This window comes from Bufo bufo, chromosome 7 (assembly GCF_905171765.1).
Source record: "Bufo bufo chromosome 7, aBufBuf1.1, whole genome shotgun sequence".
Classification (NCBI taxonomy): Eukaryota; Metazoa; Chordata; class Amphibia; order Anura; family Bufonidae; genus Bufo; species Bufo bufo.
The window spans coordinates 189,618,527-189,637,240 of NC_053395.1; the positions used below are offsets into that span (position 1 = coordinate 189,618,527).

Genomic DNA, 18,714 nt, shown 5'->3' on the forward strand with positions numbered 1-18,714 from the left:
TCATATAATAGTTTGCTACGTGAAGCTAGGGACACAAAGAGCAAGTCCATAAACAAGAACTACCATCATAAATATATTAAAGCAACAGAAACTATCGCCCCTGTGCTCTGTCAGCTCGGAGCAATCATAAGGACACTGGACTTGCAGCAGACTAGTCACTGGGGCACCAGGGCAGTGAAGGTAAACTTTGGAACCAGTATCGCTCAAAGTATTTCTTGAAATCTGGATTCTGGTTGACCTAGTTGCCTGTGCCTGATATGCAGAGAAAGAATATAGTACAGAGGTGTCGCTATTTACTGTGCCTTTGCTCTTAGCTCAACATACCCAAAGATGCAAGATGACCAACTGTGAAAAAAAATCTTGATTTTGTGATACTCTGTCATGAGATATCTATGCTTTATTTGTCTGTATGTGACCATCCAGTGGTTGTGATGTGCATTACATCCTGTCAAAGGTTTTGCCAGCATGTCACGCTATTGTATTGAGATTGTTTGGCAAGAAATTGAAGGAAAAGATACATGAGAGAAAGATGAGAAATAGATAGATATGAGATAAATGTCAGATAGATATGAGATAGATAGAAGTGATCCAACATCCAAAGTATATAACCATAAAAATTCCACAGCACTCGCAAAATTGTAAATAAAAAGTAGTGTTCTTTAATCACCAATGAATGGTGCTTTGGTGATTAAAGAACACTACTTTGGATTCACAATTTTGGGAGTGCCATGGAATTTTTATGGTTATATAGATAGATAGATAGATATAAAGTAGATGTAAAGTAGATATAAAATCTATTTGAACTTGTGATATTTTTCCAGTTTAGGTTTGCCTCTTGCTCGGAGACCTGCATGATGGTCTTTGGTGGCCTGGCTGGAGTGGTCCATGGTGCTGCTCAGCCGTGCATGTTGCTAGTCCTCGGGATGATGATCGACACATTTATAATGTTTGATATTGAGTCACAAGAACTTCGAGATCCCAACAAGGCTTGCATAAATAACACTATCATGTGGATTAATAACTCCTTTTATGTGACTGATAATGACACAATGAGCTGCGGGTAAGAGATACCTTTACAATTATTAATTATCTTAATTTGCGCTTACTGATATCTTGCATTGTACCATTTAATATAATTATGCGTGAAGTCTGATTTCTTCCTCTGTTTCCTGACAGCATGCTGGATATCGAGCTTGAAATGACTCGGTTTGCTGCTTACTATGCAGGCATTGGATTTGCTGTCCTTTTACTTGGATACATGCAAGTAAGTGTCATGGTCAAATGTGGCAAAAAGTAGTCAGCCCTGAAGTTGGTAGGAGCTCTCACCACTTACATACAGTTGTGTTCAAAATTATTCAACCCCCAATGCTGTAAAGGGTTTTAGGGAATTTAGTGTACATTTGTAATTGTGTTCAGAATGAAATCTTACAAGGACTTTTTAAAGAACCAAATGCAACTAAAATGACATCAATTGTTTTTGTAATACAGTATTAAATGTTTTTTTTTGTGATTTCTTCATTGACACAATTATTCAACCCCTTAAAGACTACCGCTCTTAAGAACAGAGGTTCATTCAAGTGGTTTCGATCAGGTATTGAAAACACCTGTGGATGTCAAGGAGCAGCAATCAAGCATAATAAGCACCAATTAGGCAGATGTAAAAGGACTGTGATACTCAGCTCCTTCTAGACATTTACTGGTGTGTTTACAAACATGGTGAAGTCAAGAGAATGGTCCAGGAAGACAAGAGAAGAGGTGATTTCTCTTCACAGGAAGGGCAATGGCTATAAGAAGATTGCAAAGATATTAAACATACCAAGAGACACCATAGGAAGCATCATTCGCAAATTCAAGGCAAAGGGCACTGTTGAAACGCTACCTGGTCGTGGCAGAAAGAAGATGCTGACTTCGACTGCTGTGCGCTACCTGAAGCGCAAAGTGGAGAAAAGTCCCCGTGTGACTGCTGAGGAACTGAAAAAAGATTTGTCAGATGCGGGTACTGAAGTTTCAGCTCAGACAATAAGGCGCAAACTGCGTAATGAAGGCCTCCATGCCAGAACTCCCAGGCGCACCCCCTTGCTGTCTCCAAAGAATAAGAAGAGTCGACTGCAGTATGCCAAAAGTCATGTGGACAAACCACAAAAGTTTTGGGATAGTGTTCTGTGGACTGATGAAACAAAATTAGAACTGTTTGGGCCCATGGATCAACGCTATGTTTGGAGGAGGAAGAACAAGGCCTATGAAGAAAAGAACACCTTGCCTACTGTGAAGCATGGTGGGGGGTCAATCATGCTTTGGGGCTGTTTTGCTTCTACAGGTACAGGGAAGCTTCAGCGTGTGCAAGGTACCATGAATTCTCTTCAGTACCAGGAGATATTGGATGAAAATGTGATGCAGTCCGTCACAAACCTGAGGCTTGGGAGACGTTGGACCTTTCAACAGGACAATGATCCCAAGCATACCTCCAAGTCCACTAGAGCATGGTTGCATATTAAAGGCTGGAACATTTTGAAGTGGCCATCGCAGTCACCAGACTTAAATCCGATTGAGAACCTCTGGTAGGACTTAAAGAAAGCAGTTGCAGCGCGCAAGCCTAAGAATGTGACTGAACTGTAGGCTTTTGCCCATGAAGAATGGGCGAAGATACCCGTAGATCGCTGCAAGACACTTGTGTCAAGCTATGCTTCACGTTTAAAAGCTGTTATAACTGGAAAAGGATGTTGTACTAAGTACTAAGATTGAATGTCACTTGGGGGTTGAATAAAATTGATGATGATGTGAGCACAGAAAAGACATTTGTGGTTATTTCATTATAAATGTTATGTTATATTTGTCTGACTTACAAGGGCCTCTTTGATTTAATTGTAAACAAGATGACTGAAATGATCAAAATCAATGTCAAACTGGCCAAAACACTCAATTTCAGTGGGGGTTGAATAATTTTGAACACAACTGTATAGCCTTTTTGATGGTTTTGGGTACCTTGAGGACATGCAATTGTAGCAAAATGCCAGCTGTTAATTGTATTTTATTAACCCCAGATCTAAACAAGGAGGTTGCATTGTTTACCTAGTAACATTTTTCTTCACATATTTAAAATACTTACTTTTTGTTAGCCATCTTGAGTGGTTGATATCCCCAACACCTAGGATAAGGATTGCACATACTCAACCGCTGCTTCATTCATTCTTGGGAATCGGGATTCTCCTGTTTCCCTAGAATGAATGGAGTGGTGGTCAAGCATGTGCTTTGCCACTTCATTCATTCTCTATGGGACTGCTGGAAATAACCACAGAGCTCTTTCTGGCAAACCCACACAGAATAAATGGAGCGTTAGCACACATGCTCGACCTCCACTTCATTCAGAATAATCAGGACCCCATATTGGGAGTCCCAGCGATCACACCGCAATCAGATGCCTATGCCCAAACCTGTATATCAGGGTATATGTTTTTATCTTGGGACAAACCCATTAGCCAACATTTTCCTAATTAATTTTCCAGTTTTATGCAGCTAAATCTGAATCATTTTATAAGGAAAACGTACGTAGCTAATATACTTCATGTTTCTGTTACTCACTATTTTAAAGATCTCAGTTTGCTTTCAGAAAAAGGAAAGCCTCTTGGTTAAGTCTAGCTTTTAAAGGGATTCTCCGGTTTTCTGATATTGATAACCTGTCCTAAGTGCTAAAAAAAAAGTCCCAGCGTTAGGGGCTTTTTGTAGTGCTATAAGATTGATTTTAACCATGAAAGGGGTTTTCCAAGATTTTAATACTGATGACCTATCCTCAGGAAAGGTCATTAGTATCTGATCGGTGGCGGTCCGACACCTGGGACCAACCCCGATCAGCTGTTTGAGCGGGCAGCGATGTTCCTGTGAGCACAGTGGCCTTCTCCCAGCTTTTCTTAGGCCATGTGACGACACCTTCATCGATCACACGGCCTAGGCACAGCTCAGCCCCATGAAGTGAACAGGGCTGAGCTGTAATACCAAGCACAGCCACTATGCTATGTAGGGCACTGTGCTTGGTAAGCTGCGAGAAGGAGCTCCGGTGCCTTCTCAAACAACTGTTTCATGCTGGTCCAGGGTGTCGGACGCCCACCGTTCAGATACTGATGACTTATCCTGAGGATAGGTCATCAGTTGTAAAAGGTCGGAAAACCCTTTTAAGTGACAGCTGCATGCATCTTAATGTGTTTCTGGATAGCTAAAACTAGAAGAATCGCACTACAAAATGTTGAGCCGCAGTCTTATTTGTGATTATATCAAGTGGCAGCTGTAGCACAAAGCATTAAATTGACTTGTATGCAATCTTGTGCACTACAGCTGTCACTCAATTAATCAAAAATGCTACAAAAAGTCTAAAGGTACCTTTAGATTTTGTTGTAGAAAACTTCTGAAAATCAGTTCCATCCATCTGAATAGGGGCTTATGGAAATCCCTGTGCTTTCTGACAAAACATAAATGGAAATGATGGAAGTGATTTTTAGAAATCAGAAATTTTATGGAAAATCTTCTGCATGTGAAGGTGTCCTAGGTGTAACCACAGCCTTACCTTTTGTATATCACTGATATATTGTTCTGGATTTGCAGTTTGCTCTGCCTTCTTTTTTTCTCAAACCCATGGTAGGAAAAATCCACAAACTAAGGCATGGAATCTCATTGAAATCAATAGAACGTAGAAAATAAACTCAATAATTTGGTCTTTTCTAATCATTCCCAATCACAGATTAGTTTTTGGGTATCAGCAGCTGCCCGACAGATCCAGAGAATAAGGAAACTTTATTTTCGTAAAGTGATGAGGATGGAAATTGGATGGTTTGATTGCACATCAGTTGGCGAGTTGAACAGCAGAATGTCTGAGTAAGTTGTGATATGCTTATAATGATAGATATTTCATGGAAAAGATATTGCATATTTCCATACCTCACGTAGGGTTGTATGGAGCAGTAGCACACGTTTAGTCCACTGCTAGTAGGGGGACTGTTGTCCTCTGTTCTGGCGAGTACAAGATGTAGCAGGAATAGCACTCCGGCTCTTAACTCAAATTTCTTAACTCATCGTGTTATCTTGAGACAAAAGCCATTAAAGGTGTTTGCTTAAATCATTTAGTTTAGATAACACGTCTCATAAATCATGAGGGTTAACTCTATCATCTATACCAGGGGTCCTGAGTAGTGTTGGGCGAGCATGCTCAGCTTGAACACCAGCTCAGCTCGAGCATCACTATGCTTGGCACATCACGGAATTCGGCCAAACACTGCGTGTGCTCGAGCACAATGCTTGAGTCAGTGTATTCAAAAGTAATTTAGCATCTATTTCTGAAAAGTTTCTGCTGGGATTTGAACTCCCAACCCCTTGTATATTACGAGGCAAGGACATTATCCACTCAGCTATAAAGCTGAATGTGAAACTGTGTCAGAAAAAGCTCATAGAAGTTTCTGATGTAGTGAGTATTCCTATTCAGCAGAAGACCTATTTTATATTTCTTAACATGTAGCTCTATAGTGTAGTGGGTAACGTCCTTGCATCTAATATACGAGGTTGGGAGTTCAAATCCCTTCAGGAATATATATATTTCTAAGTTTTTAGCCATTATATATTTACATATATTATTATATATTTAGAATATATAATAAATTATAATCTATGTAAATAAAATGGCTAAAAACAGTAAAGTAGTTTCCCACACATTATGCATTCATATATATCAGAAGTATGATTTTATCTATCTATAGATACTAGCTGAAGGACCCGGCTTCGCTCGAGTGTATTTAATCTATTTAATTTAATGTTTGTGTGCGTCGTTAAAAGATATCAACACTATCCACTATAACAGTGACATCTACAGTCAGCACCCCACCCCCAAAACAGTGACCTCCACAGCCCCCCAACCCTTAACACTGACCCCCCACAGTGCCCAATCCTTTAAAATTGGACCTCCACAGCAGCCCACCCCCTTAACTGTAACCTTTACAGCAGCCTTCCCCTTTAACAGTGACTTTCACAGCATACCACCCCCTTGACAGTGACCTTCACAGGGGCCCGCCCCCTTAACAGTGGCCTTTACTGGATCGAGGCATGTCCTTTTGAACAGCTCACTCTAAGACAGCCGCACTGTACTGTCTGAGTGTGAGCTGCAGGGAGAAAGTCACCCTACCACCCACCCCTGCTGCTGTCAGAGTCGATTTTTACCTTCATTTTTTCAATCCCCGTTGGCTGAGAAGTGGAGGGGGCGTGGCCTAACCAGGTCGGGGCATGGCTTAGCGGGACCAGAAGTTGATTTTTACCTTAATTTTTCCAATATCAGTCAGCTGAGAAGTGGCAGGGGCGTGGCCTAACCGAATCATGGGCGTGTCCTTCTGAACAGCTCACTGGGTGTATTTAATCTATTTCATTTAATCTATTTCATTTAATGTTTGTGTGTGTCGTTAAAAGATATCAACACTATTCACTATAACAGTGACATCTACAGCACCCCGCCCCCAAAACAGTGACATTCACAGCCCCCCCACCCCTTAACACTGACCCCCCCACAGAGCCCCGTCCCTTAAAATTAGACCTCCACAGCAGCGTTCCCTTTAACAGTGACTTTCACAGCATACCACCCCCTTGCCAGTGACCTCCACAGGGGACCGCCCCCTTAACAATGGCCTTTACTAGATTGGTGGCGTGTCTTTTTGAACAGCTCACTCTAAGACAGCAGCACTGTGCTGTCTGAGTGTGAGCTGCAGGGAGAAAGTCACCCTCCCTCCCACCCCTGCAGCTGACCGAAGTAGATTTTTACCTTCATTTTTTCAATCCCTGTCATCTGAGGAGTGGATAGGGCGTGGCCTAACCAGATCTGGGCGTGGCTTCGCGGAACCTAGAAGTTGATTTTTAACTTCATTTTTTTCAATCTCATTCGGCTGAGGAGTGAGAGGGTGCGTGGCTTAGCGGGACCTGAGTGCGGGGTTTTAAGTCTTTTGAGGGTGTACACATTGTGGCAGGGGGCGTGTCTGGGCTCCTTCCTGCAAGAGTGACACCCCTCTGGGCACCTTACTGGCTCATTTTCATACCATATCAGAGGATAAAAACATCTATTGCTGGAACAAAGGCACATCTGGAAATAAGGTACTAAGTGCTATTAGGCCATGGCTTTACTGCAATAGCGATTATCCTGGTGACAGATTTTCTTAAAGCTCTACTACAGCAGTGAAGATAAATGTCTGGGTTGTTAGGGAAACCTGGAGTAAAACTGTGTACTGTATGTGGAGACTGGAGGACCTACAAGCTTCTATTGGCTGATAATGGTACGTCCTAGAGGGCTGAGACCCGGTCTAAAACCTTCCCGGACACCTGATGTACCTGTCTGCCAAATTTCATGATTGTAAATGCGACGGTGCGGATTCCTTTAGCGGACATACACACACACACACATACACTCAGCTTTATATATATATATATATATATATATATAAAAAAAACGGAACAGCACCTCCTGAGACAAATCGCAGGTGCAAGCTACCCGGCATAATACAGCAAACAAAAAACAGTAGCAGCACACCACTATATGCGCTAAGACTAAGTGAACAGGTAAATGTGTGAACAGGGTCAAATACATGACGCCATATAGTTACTGCAAAGCAGTGGAGAAGCTCTTAGCGCATATTATTGATCAAAAATATGTCGGGCCCACCTACCAGACGGCAAGGTCGCTTCTCATCACTGCCTGTCCCAAAAAAAAATTGCCACCTTGATTTAACTAAGCAAATAGTTATGAGCCTCCTTTTGGATAATTACTGCATGGGCGATTATCTTTCAGCTGGCAATAAGTTATTTAACCCCAACTGGTGCAATAAGGAATTCCAGCAATTTTACAATATCAATTGTCCTATAATAGAGTTAACAAAGAAAAACAACAAAAGTCCAGCTGAAAAAGTTAAACCCTTAAAATATAATATACTTTATTTCTACGTTTTAAAAGGTAAATACCCTAAATAAATAATGACTGGAGGTTGAGAAAAATCATCACAATAAAACCTGGGCAGTCAAACCGGAGGTTAGGGACTGCTTTACAAGAAGCTATGTCTATTCCCGGCTACTGTATGCCATAGGTGACATTATGACAGTCCCTTGGGGAATATGTTGAGTAGGCGGGGCTTAACTTGGATATATATATATATATATATATATATATATATATATATAGATGGCCAATTGAAAACAGCTTAATAATGTCAAAAGGATGATATCCAAATTATAAGATATCCAGGTCCATCAAATCAAATCTCCTCGGATCTAGTGTTTTTTCATACTAGTCCAGCAAATTGCTGATATGTGTTTCCAATGGTACAGATGGAAATTCAGGAAAATGTGGGAGATGTGTCCACAAACCCTAAGTGCAATTTCCCTCCGCCAAGTCACCTGACCGCTCAGCAGACTCCTCCATGTCAAATAGGTGCACCTAATGATGCTTAATCAAGTGATACCCCTTCACTGTGATGTCTCCTCAAGTGATGCCCCCACGGTAACGTCCCCTCAATCAATGCCCCTTTAAGTGACCCCTCTCAAAGAGTTCAACCTACCCCATGTTCCCCCGCCATCAGCTCCCTGATTCTCTCTGGTAGTGACATCATCATGCCTGCCGCATCGAGCCAGACAGCACAGAGCGGAGCAGACCTGCCAGCACTGAACCACCGATGGCAGGAGAATGGGGGAGCAGGAAGCTATTGGCTTCCTGTTTCAATACTGTACATATTCTTCAGGAAGTAGATACAGTTAAAAGTGAGACATGCAGTGGTCTGGACAGCTGGGAACTACGGTCTGGATTCGGATCCTGGTCCGGCAGTTGAGTACCCCTGATCTATCCCATGAATGCAGGATAAACAGAGATTGGCAAACTGATTCTAAACAAATCGAATTCAACTCAAATTTTGCTGCATTCAAATGCACATTTTTGGTGATTCCAAAAGAATAAAAAAATTCAACTTTTTTTATTTAAGAGAGAAACTAGAGATTTCTAAGAAACTTCAGAGTCTCATGGACAATTTTTAGGGCCAACTGGACCACTTTTAGACCTGAATCAAATCAGTTTAACCAATTTGACCGAAATAAACCAGAATTTAATTTTGAGAGATTGTTTATCTCTAATTCCATAGTGCAAAACCTATTGACACAAACTTTATAACGAGATATTAAGAGAGAATTTTTTTTTTTTTCAAATTGTAAAAAATTTAAAACAGTAAAAAACAAGATATAAAAAAAAGATCCTAGGAGACCTCAGAGTTTCAAACACAAATTTTGAGGCCAACCGATCAAACCTCATATTTTGAGCGATTCTTTCATCTCTTGTTTGCTGCAACCTGTGGTAATCTGTCACCAGGAATATGGTACCTGGGCTGCTTTGCTTTGAAGTCCAGGAGGCGGTCCCATCAGTGATTGACAGCTCTCTCTGTATACACAGTCATAGAGGGAAGGTTTCAATGACTGATAGGACCGCCTCCTGGACTTCAAAGCTCAAAAGGAGCAGGATTTTAAATGAATAAAACACACGTTTTACTGAATCTTTTCCCACAAAACTACATATCAACCTGCTCAGTTCTTCCTGCTCTAAAACGTGCTGCCTACAACTCAGACATTATGTCCAACATGACAGGTTCCCTTTAAGACCTAGATTTTATTGTTCTTGTACTAAGACCGGGTGATATATACTTGTTAGTATTAGCCAACTAAAAACCAATTTCACTGCCTCCTCCAAATAGTATACGTGGGTGAATGGCAGAGTATAGGTTAAAATGTCTCACTCCTCAGAATGGTACAGTGCTATGTCGGCCTACACATTTAGTACACAGCGAGCACATTAGTAATTCATTTATTTTCTACTGCAGTGATATCAACAAAATCAACGATGCCATTGCTGACCAAGTGGGGATATTCATCCAGAGATTTACAACATTTATTGCCGGCTTCCTATTGGGATTCGTAAATGGATGGAAGCTGACTTTGGTGATCATAGCCGTCAGCCCGCTCATTGGTATTGGAGCTGCCCTAATGGCCCTGGTAAGATCTATTCTGCAACATGACCCTGGCCAGCTGTTCCACCAACCCTTTATTTTTTTAGGCAGTGCTTATTTTTCTTTACTATATTCATATATATATATATATATATATATTTTTTTTTTTTGCATTATAGGCAGTTGCACGACTAACAGGCAGAGAACTACAGGCCTATGCTAAAGCCGGAGCGGTCGCTGATGAAGTTCTTTCTGGAATTAGAACGGTAGCAGCATTTGGAGGAGAACTGAAAGAAGTTGATAGGTCTATACTGTTTAATTTATTTTTACCCATTTTACCTTTTAAAGGGGTTGTCTTCCTTCAGCACATGGCATTTATCATGTAGAGAAAATTAAAATAAGAGTCAAGACACTTACTAATGTACTGTGATTGTCCATATTGCCTCCCTTGTTGGCTGGATTCATTTTTCCATCGCAATATACACTGCTTGTATCCAGGGGTTTAGGCCACGAGTGCAGCACACGAGGAGGCGGGGGGGAGTTGCTGCGCATGCGTGCCTATGCATACTCTCACAGTCCTAGGCAACAAAGAGGCTGGTTCTTTATTTTTAGAGCGTGCAAGCATAACCACTGCTGCTGCAGTGCAGAGTGGTCATGACCCCTGGAAACGAGCAGTGTATAAAGCGATGGAAAAATGAATCCAGCCAGCAAAGGAGCCAATATGGACAATCACAATACATTAGTAAGTGCCTTGTATTAACATTCTCTACATGATAAATGCTATTTGCTGAAGTGAGACAACCCCTTTAACTTACTAGGGGAATGAATAGAGGGAAGGTCCTCATTCAGGACTCAAATTTATAAAATAGATCTAAGCAGCTACAGAAGGTTTCATACTTTGGAGGCCCCAACATGTCTGTGAAGTATATGGAGAGCTCATTTATTTCAGTATAAACTTTGTAATGCTTCATTTTCCCTCTGGTGGTGCTACAGGGAAATTGAACATTTGCCGCCAGGTTCCCACAGGTCCCCCTGATCCCTAGAGTTCTAGCACCAGGGAAAGAAATAACAATTTCTTCTAGAAACGCTAGTTAGCGATGATCTTGCGGTGTAAATGCACCGCCGATTACAAAACGCTTGTTCTTCAGGTAATTGGATCGTTTGTGCAGCACAAAAGATCATTGTTTCCCAGTGGCAGATTGTGCTGTGTAAACATGATCTGCTGCCGGGAAAACCGCGAGACAGTGTGGGGAAGAGCGATGGCATTAGCGATCACTCCTCCCCATACTCTGGAGGAGATCAACGCATGTAAATGCATCATTCTCCTCGGCTAGTGATCAGCAGATTGTCTAGAAGGAACGCTAGATCGTCGTCCCATGTAAAGGGACCTTAACTTATTCTTTGTAAGAAGACTCCATGTTTTGGCTAGTCTTTGGTGACATTGAGTAATCAACTTACTGACATGTGGAAACTCAACCAAGTTAAAGTTTAATCCAACAATTAACTGGTAGCACAAACTGTCTGATGAAAAGGAAAAAGTTGAGAATGTTTTTTATGTTTCATGATTGTAACAAAATGCTTATATACGGTAATTTCTATCTACAACACAGATATGACAAAAATCTTGTCTATGCTCAGCGCTGGGGGATAAGAAAAGGCATCATTATGGGATTCTTCACTGGATACATGTGGTTTATAATATTCCTCTGCTACGCATTGGCCTTTTGGTATGGGTCTAAGTTGGTTCTTGAAGAAGAAGAATATTCACCTGGAAACCTGTTACAGGTAAATGGTATTGCTCCATTTAAGAACTGTGGTGCAGATTTACGTCTGTGTCTGTGCCAAAAATCTGTCTAAAAAAGAACACAAATGGAGCAAATTGGCGCAATTAGGCATATCAAGGGTCTCTGCACCTATTTTGATATGTCTATCGGGGCCTGGCTTACCAGAAAGTGGCCAGAGCTTTATGGGAAATTGTGGCACAATTCTCAAAGTAAGCCAACCAATAGTGCCTATCCCCATAGAGTGAGTGCGTGGAGGGGATTTAATAGACGAGTAATATGTGTTTTTATTTTATTTATTTTATTAAATTTTCTGCCGCTGTTCGACAAGGACATACTAGTCATATTCTATAATATGGTTTATTCAAATAATAAATTCATACTAAGCATCTTATTAATGTATTATTTGATGTTAGGAACTTTAACCCCTTAGTGACCAGCCTGTTTTGGGCCTTACTGACCAAGCGTTTTTCTTCCTTTTTTTCATCGTCGCGTTCCAAGAGCTATAACGTTTTTATTTTTCTGTATATATATAGCTTTATGAGGGCTTGTTGTTTGCAGGGCAAGTTGTAGTTTTTAATGGCACCATTTTGGGGTACACATAACTTTCTGATTAACTTTTATTAACTCTTTCTGGGAGGGAGATGGGAAAAACATCAATACTGCCACTGTGTTTTTACGTTATAAATTTTACGGCGTTAATTTTTTGGTATAAATAACATAATATCTTTATTCTCTGGGTCAGTACGTACTTTTTTGCAATAAAACCCCTTTTTTTAAAAAAAAGAAAAAAATGTTTTTGCATTGCCACTTCCCAAGACCCATAACTTTTTTATTTTTCTTTATATGGAGTTGTGTGAGGGCTTGATTTTTGGGGGATGACTTGTATTTTTCATTGGTATTATTTTGGAGTAAATGGCGCTTTTTGATCGCTTGTTATTAAGTTTTTTCGGTGTCAACTTAGAATAAATTAGCAATTCTGTCTTTTTTTTTAAGGCGTTCACCGTATGAGATAATTTACATGATATTTATGTAGTCCTTGTCGTTATGGACGCGGAAATACCAAACATGGGGAAGAGTTTTTTTTTTTACTTTTATTTACTACTTAATAGTTCCACAAGGGGAATATAACAGACAGCTTTTTGATTGCTTTTAAAATGCAATGCACTATCCCTATAGTGCATTGCATTTTAATTGCAATGCTATTTTGACATTGGAAATTACTCAAATTACTCAAGGATGGTCTGGGGCAGCCTTCACACACATCAGCACCCTGCGATCGCATTTGCGGGGTGCTGATGGGAGATAGAGGGAGTTCACTCCCTCTGTCAGCACTTTACATGCGGAGGGAGCCATTGTCCGCGGCATGTAAAGTGTTAAACAGCCTGGATCTGCACTCCTGCCGGTCCGAGCTGTTAGAGCAGGGGCGCGGCTCTCATGTGAGAGCCAGGTTCCCGCTCCCAGCTGCAAGGGGGACCCGTGCAGTGCTTAGACTGGGCCGCCGTAAAAAAAGGGGCGGCCCAGCTTAAGGCCCCTTAGTGACCTCTGTAAAAGGGCGTATGGGTGGTCACTAAGGGGTTAAAACTTTTCCCAAGGTTGAATCTTACGTAAATGGTAAATAATATTGTACCCACAAGGGCATGCTTGTAGCAAAATCAGTTTGAGCATGATTGATTTCTTGAAGCACAAATGATTTCTAACGCTTACAGGGGATAATACAAATGCGGTCCCTTTGAAGATGAAAACTAGGACAGCCATCCATGGCAACTAAACAATTGACAGTTTTGAAGATCATTTTACAGATTATCTATAATTGTAACCTACATAAACATATGCTTTATATATACTTTGCATATTATTTATTTTGCAGTTAGGCTTTCTATCATGTCTCAGAGCTGCATTCACAATTCTGCTGATGATGGTCACTGAAGGGGTTGTCTGAGCGTTAATATTGATGACCTATTCTCAGGATAGGGCTTCAGTATCTGATCAGTGGGGTTTGGACACGCAAGACCCCGCTGATCAGCCGTTTTAAGAGGTCATGGCACTCTTAGGCCAGTGACATCACGCTCATCAGTCACATGGCCTTGGCACAGCTCAGTTCCATGTCCCCAGATGCAATTGCTCTTCCTTCTCATCCATGATTAAGGGACATCGCTACGGAGAGCAGTTGGCAGGACTTGTGCCCAGCGTTGCTGACAGTCATCGTTTTTATGAACAAATTAGAAAACTATAGGGGCTCTTTATTATTGTTAAAGGGAATGTCCAATCAGAATTAAAATTTAAGGTTTTATGGTAAATATTTTTTTTTCCATGTCACTATCATGTAACTATATGTTTAGAAAGATATGGAAATGTGTGTGTATATATATATATATTGTACTCTGGCTACTGAGCCTTATAATAGGCTGACACTCCATGTTCTGTAGAGATCACTTTTCAGCAGTTACTCCATTAGCATCACAAGCATGATTTCATGACAGGTAACATGGATAAGATGGATCCACTACAAAAGGTTATGGTCATAGTGCACCTCCTCCCCCTCCTTGCACAATGACCTCTGCACAGGTCACAGAGCATGGCTAGGAAACACTTCCATAGAAGACCATCTCCAGACTTCCCTATAGCCCATGTAGTTGTTGATAAGAATATTGCTACTGTTAGCAGCTCAGGCAAGATGGACACCCCCCTTATTATCATGTACAGAAAATAAAATAAAAGTAAAAAAAAAATTGGTGAGAAACTCCATTTAATATATGTGAACACATCATCAGCATTTACTATGAACTATAAAATGATAATTATAATTAAAAAAAACTGCACAAGCAAAAACAAGATCTATGGTCTTCTGCAAGATAAGGATGAAACCACGTTTGTAAATGATGAGAAGTACAATTTAAAACTTTGAGTTTGTGCAGGTTAATTATAGCAATAGATGATCATAATTTAACACAATTTTTATTTATTTTTTGTCCTAGGTGTTTTTTGGTGTGTTGGTTGGGGCCTTGAATCTTGGTCAAGCATCTCCTTGCTTGCAGGCCTTTGCATCAGGACGAGGAGCAGCCACACACATATTTGAGACCATTGATAAGGTAACTTTATTTCTATCTGTAAATGAGACATACCAAATTCTCACTCAAATGATCACTTTAAAGGGATTATCTATATGTTAAAGTGGGCGACCCTTCTGACCCAGCATTTCCACGCTTAGCATGTAGTGTTATATTTACCCAGCAAAGGCGTGGTTTCTTTCTGATCTTCTCACTGGTTTCTTTATTAAAATGGGTTGTCCTTAGGAGACAACTTCTTAAATTAAAAGTTAGCATATGCTAAAAGAGAATTGCTCTATGGATCTAACACACTGATAGAAGGTACCACATCCATTTAGCAGCGTGCCAACATTCCGACCAGTCGCTCCATCCATTTCAAGGGTTGCTTCATGGGGTTCGGGACCCCCATTCTCATAATCAATGGGGGTCCCGGAGGTAGGACCTAATAGATAGGGGATAACTTTTTGTAACTGGAATACCCCTGTAATGTCTCCCCCAACCAAAACAACCTCAGTTTCTTAAACTGGGACTACAGAACGCAACTCTAACACAAACTAGTACTGTATATTATAAAGATGCACAACATTTTTGCAATAATTCACAGACATGCATACATAGGTATGGCTATACAGCTACTTGGTTGCATACATCTGGGGCATACAGTACAATTAGTATTGCCCTTCCAATGTCCATATCAAACCAATTGCTATGTTTTCTTGTGGAGAGCACCTAGTAGGCATAAGGAGTCTTATAGATCATGCAGTGCTCCTCTGGGAAAAAGTTACACAAATTAGTCCTCTTTCCGAAAAGGAGAGAAGGCTGTGCCTCTGGTGCCCCAGGATTCAAGGTATGTATGCTATAAGTCAATGTTCAACCTTTTAAACAGGTGGCATAATTTAGGATCATGGCTAAAGCAGTACATCATCTAGAGACAGCTGTGTTGGGTTGATTGCACCTCATCAGTGCAGAGCAGAGAGAACCGGAGCTAATTTAGATACCTTTTTTTTCCCAGAGGAGCATTGCATGGCCTGCAAGACTTCTTACAACCCCCCATATTCCAATGAAGGCCTCTTACACAGTTAAGACAATACTATCTGCTGTGCACTTATGTGGGACTATCACCCAAAAGAGCTGTCTGCAAATGAGGTGCTGGCTTAGCTATAATCCTAACTGATGTCTCAAGGCCTGTTCAAAGGTCAAGCGAGGATGGCTACATTACATCTTGGGGCATCAGAGGCATAGCTTTCTTTTCTTTATGGAAAGAGAACAAATTTCTGCCAAAAACTGATTAAAAAAATATTAACAACTTATAGAAGCCATAAAAAGATGATAGTGTAATAAAAGTTTATATAAAAACGTAGCACATTGCGAATACAATCACTCGTGCAAATACTATTATAGTCCATTGCCTTAGTTCTTAATCCTCATGTTAAGGCTTCATCTGTTTGGCTTGGTTTATTTAGCTCTTGCTTAAAGTTTTATTACCTCTAATATATAATTTGAGGCTATGTTTGGCAAACCTCCTAACTAAAACAGCTCCTATCTTGAGTGGAACAGTGCCATACCCCCCCCCCCCCCCCTTCCTTCCCCACCCTTGGATCTTCACTTTTCAATTCAGTCCCATCGCGAAGACCAAAAGTAACAATCCATCATCATCCCACTCACTGTTGACAGTGTAGTTGCCAAAGGCTACTTCATATAATCTATAGTGTATACAGATCCTATGGGTGCCATGTTGTTGTTGTACAGTGACTTGGAAACCTGGGGTGAAATGAGGTGTAGGTTTTGCCTTAGAGAGCAGTAACATGAATTAAGAAACCTGGTAATTTAATGCTGATATTATATCTGACAATGAAAAGTTTTCACAGTTTGAATCTCATGAACACTGGAAAATATAATTAAATTATTATGGCACTTATACAGAGATTTTTGGTGCACCAGAATTGTAGTGAAAAAAAATGTCATAAATTTTGTCAGACAACTGATTTAGACTGAAAAAATTATATCACATCTTACTCTAGCATACTTTACACTAAGTAATTAGTAAATCTCGCCTCCTCACTGTATTTTGTGTGGCGTTAAAATAATTTGATTATAATAATATAGATTTGGTACCTGAAATTAAAAATCTGTTTTTGGAACTAATCAGTTTATTTTATTCTATTGCAGGAACCAAAAATTGACTGTATGTCTGAAGAAGGGTACAAGCTGGACAAGGTCAAGGGGGAAATAGAATTTCATAACATTTCTTTCTTTTACCCATCTAGGCCAGAGGTCAAGGTATGATGTCTATTTGATGCAAAACACGAATATTGTTTAAAAGCCTAATTAAGGGATTTTCAGAATAAACTATCAAGTGTGTACTTCTGGACAGTCTTACCTGTATCATGTATTTTAAGTAGTTTTTTTTTCCCACTGAAGACTCCATCTCCAATTGTCAGTTTTTCATGAGCTCAGCTACAGAAGGAGCATGTACAATAGCGCATGAGAGCTGGCATCCCATCTACAGATCCTGCACCAGCAATGGTCACAGTATACATTGAGCAGCCTATGGAGGAAGAGGGCACAAGTTAGGTCATCCCGCACTTCTTATTTATGGATAGTGTGAGTCTTTATTTTCTTCTACAACAGAAGTGTTGGAGATCCTGCCAGCCTCAGACTGTCCTATTACTAGGATGGCATGGTGGCATGGACCATGCTATGAGATCCATTCTTTTCTACGTCCACTAGCGACAATAATTATGTAAAACCTAGTTTATCAGCCTTCAGAATTAGTAAGCAAAGTCTCAGTGAGAAGGTATCATTATCCTTAATCAGCAGTTATTCATATTACTACAATATAGTACTGTACTGTACTGCTTACATGTACCACTGTAGGAGAAGACATGGCATCACAATGGAGGGCACCAGGTAATTTCTTAAGCTTTATTGTTCCTAAAAGAATTGATGCAGTATGTTTCACTTTTTGCTCAGATTTTAAACAAATTAAACATGATTATCAAGTCTGGAGAGACCACAGCATTTGTCGGACCCAGTGGAGCTGGAAAAAGTACAACCATTCAACTCATTCAACGCTTCTACGATCCTGAGGAAGGCATGGTGAGTGCTGTCCAAACATCAGAGGGGTAATTATAAAATTGTAGTACAAGTAGGGCTTTTGTGTTATGGAGAGGATTTTCTGACAAGGGCTCTACTTCACTTTTCGCTGGTGGTAGGCTTTTCCATATGAATAGCTCAATTTGATTTGAGTAACGGGAAATGTTCTACTTATGGTAGCTGTGCCCATTCCCAGCAGCTAGAAATCTGAAGAATTTACTGTGATTGGTGTGAATAGTAATTGAATATACTAAACGTACATACTGTATAGTAATCAATACATACTGCGTAGCAAGAAAAAATAAATGCTGCAATATCTATTAGCTATTCTTGCTACTATCCCATATTCGCTCAATAGCTTACATACCATTTTCCTCTTCTTCTCCTCCCTTCTCCTGCTGAGCTTTATTGCCCTGTCTTATTCAAGAACTTATGTTTCAGCTGTCAACCTCATTGCCCATCAATGACATCATGTGATTGCATCCATTGTTCCTCGGGAACATAAAGAGCCCCAAATTTGGGCTGCCATGGGCTAAAATTGGTATGGGCCATTTCTGGATTGGTTTAGGGCATTGCTGGGGTGGGGCTTACATGCCCAGAATTTACCAATGACAATGTTGGAAAGTGTACATGAATCTGGTGGCAGATTAGTGAACTAATTCCTAAAATACAAGGTGGCCCATGAAAAAGTAGCCTGCCTCCAGTGATAGTATGACAAGATGAACAAGCAAGTGGATTGTTTTTTTTTTTATTACCCACAGGTCTCAAAAGATGCCGACAGTGATCCCCCTC

The 18,714-nt window shown here is 40.5% G+C and overlaps 1 protein-coding gene across 1 annotated transcript in view; it reads left to right on the top strand.

Moving 5' to 3' along the window:
• Positions 1-18,714, top strand: part of LOC121008912 (bile salt export pump-like) — a 101,831-nt gene that overhangs the window by 27,179 nt on the left and 55,938 nt on the right. Inside the window, exons 6-14 of the mRNA XM_040441680.1 lie at positions 822-1,060; positions 1,177-1,264; positions 4,730-4,863; positions 9,870-10,041; positions 10,175-10,299; positions 11,606-11,780; positions 14,755-14,868; positions 16,996-17,106; positions 17,800-17,925. Of these exons, the coding sequence (XP_040297614.1) occupies positions 822-1,060; positions 1,177-1,264; positions 4,730-4,863; positions 9,870-10,041; positions 10,175-10,299; positions 11,606-11,780; positions 14,755-14,868; positions 16,996-17,106; positions 17,800-17,925 (1,284 nt within the window). The remainder of the gene's footprint in view (positions 1-821; positions 1,061-1,176; positions 1,265-4,729; positions 4,864-9,869; positions 10,042-10,174; positions 10,300-11,605; positions 11,781-14,754; positions 14,869-16,995; positions 17,107-17,799; positions 17,926-18,714) is intronic.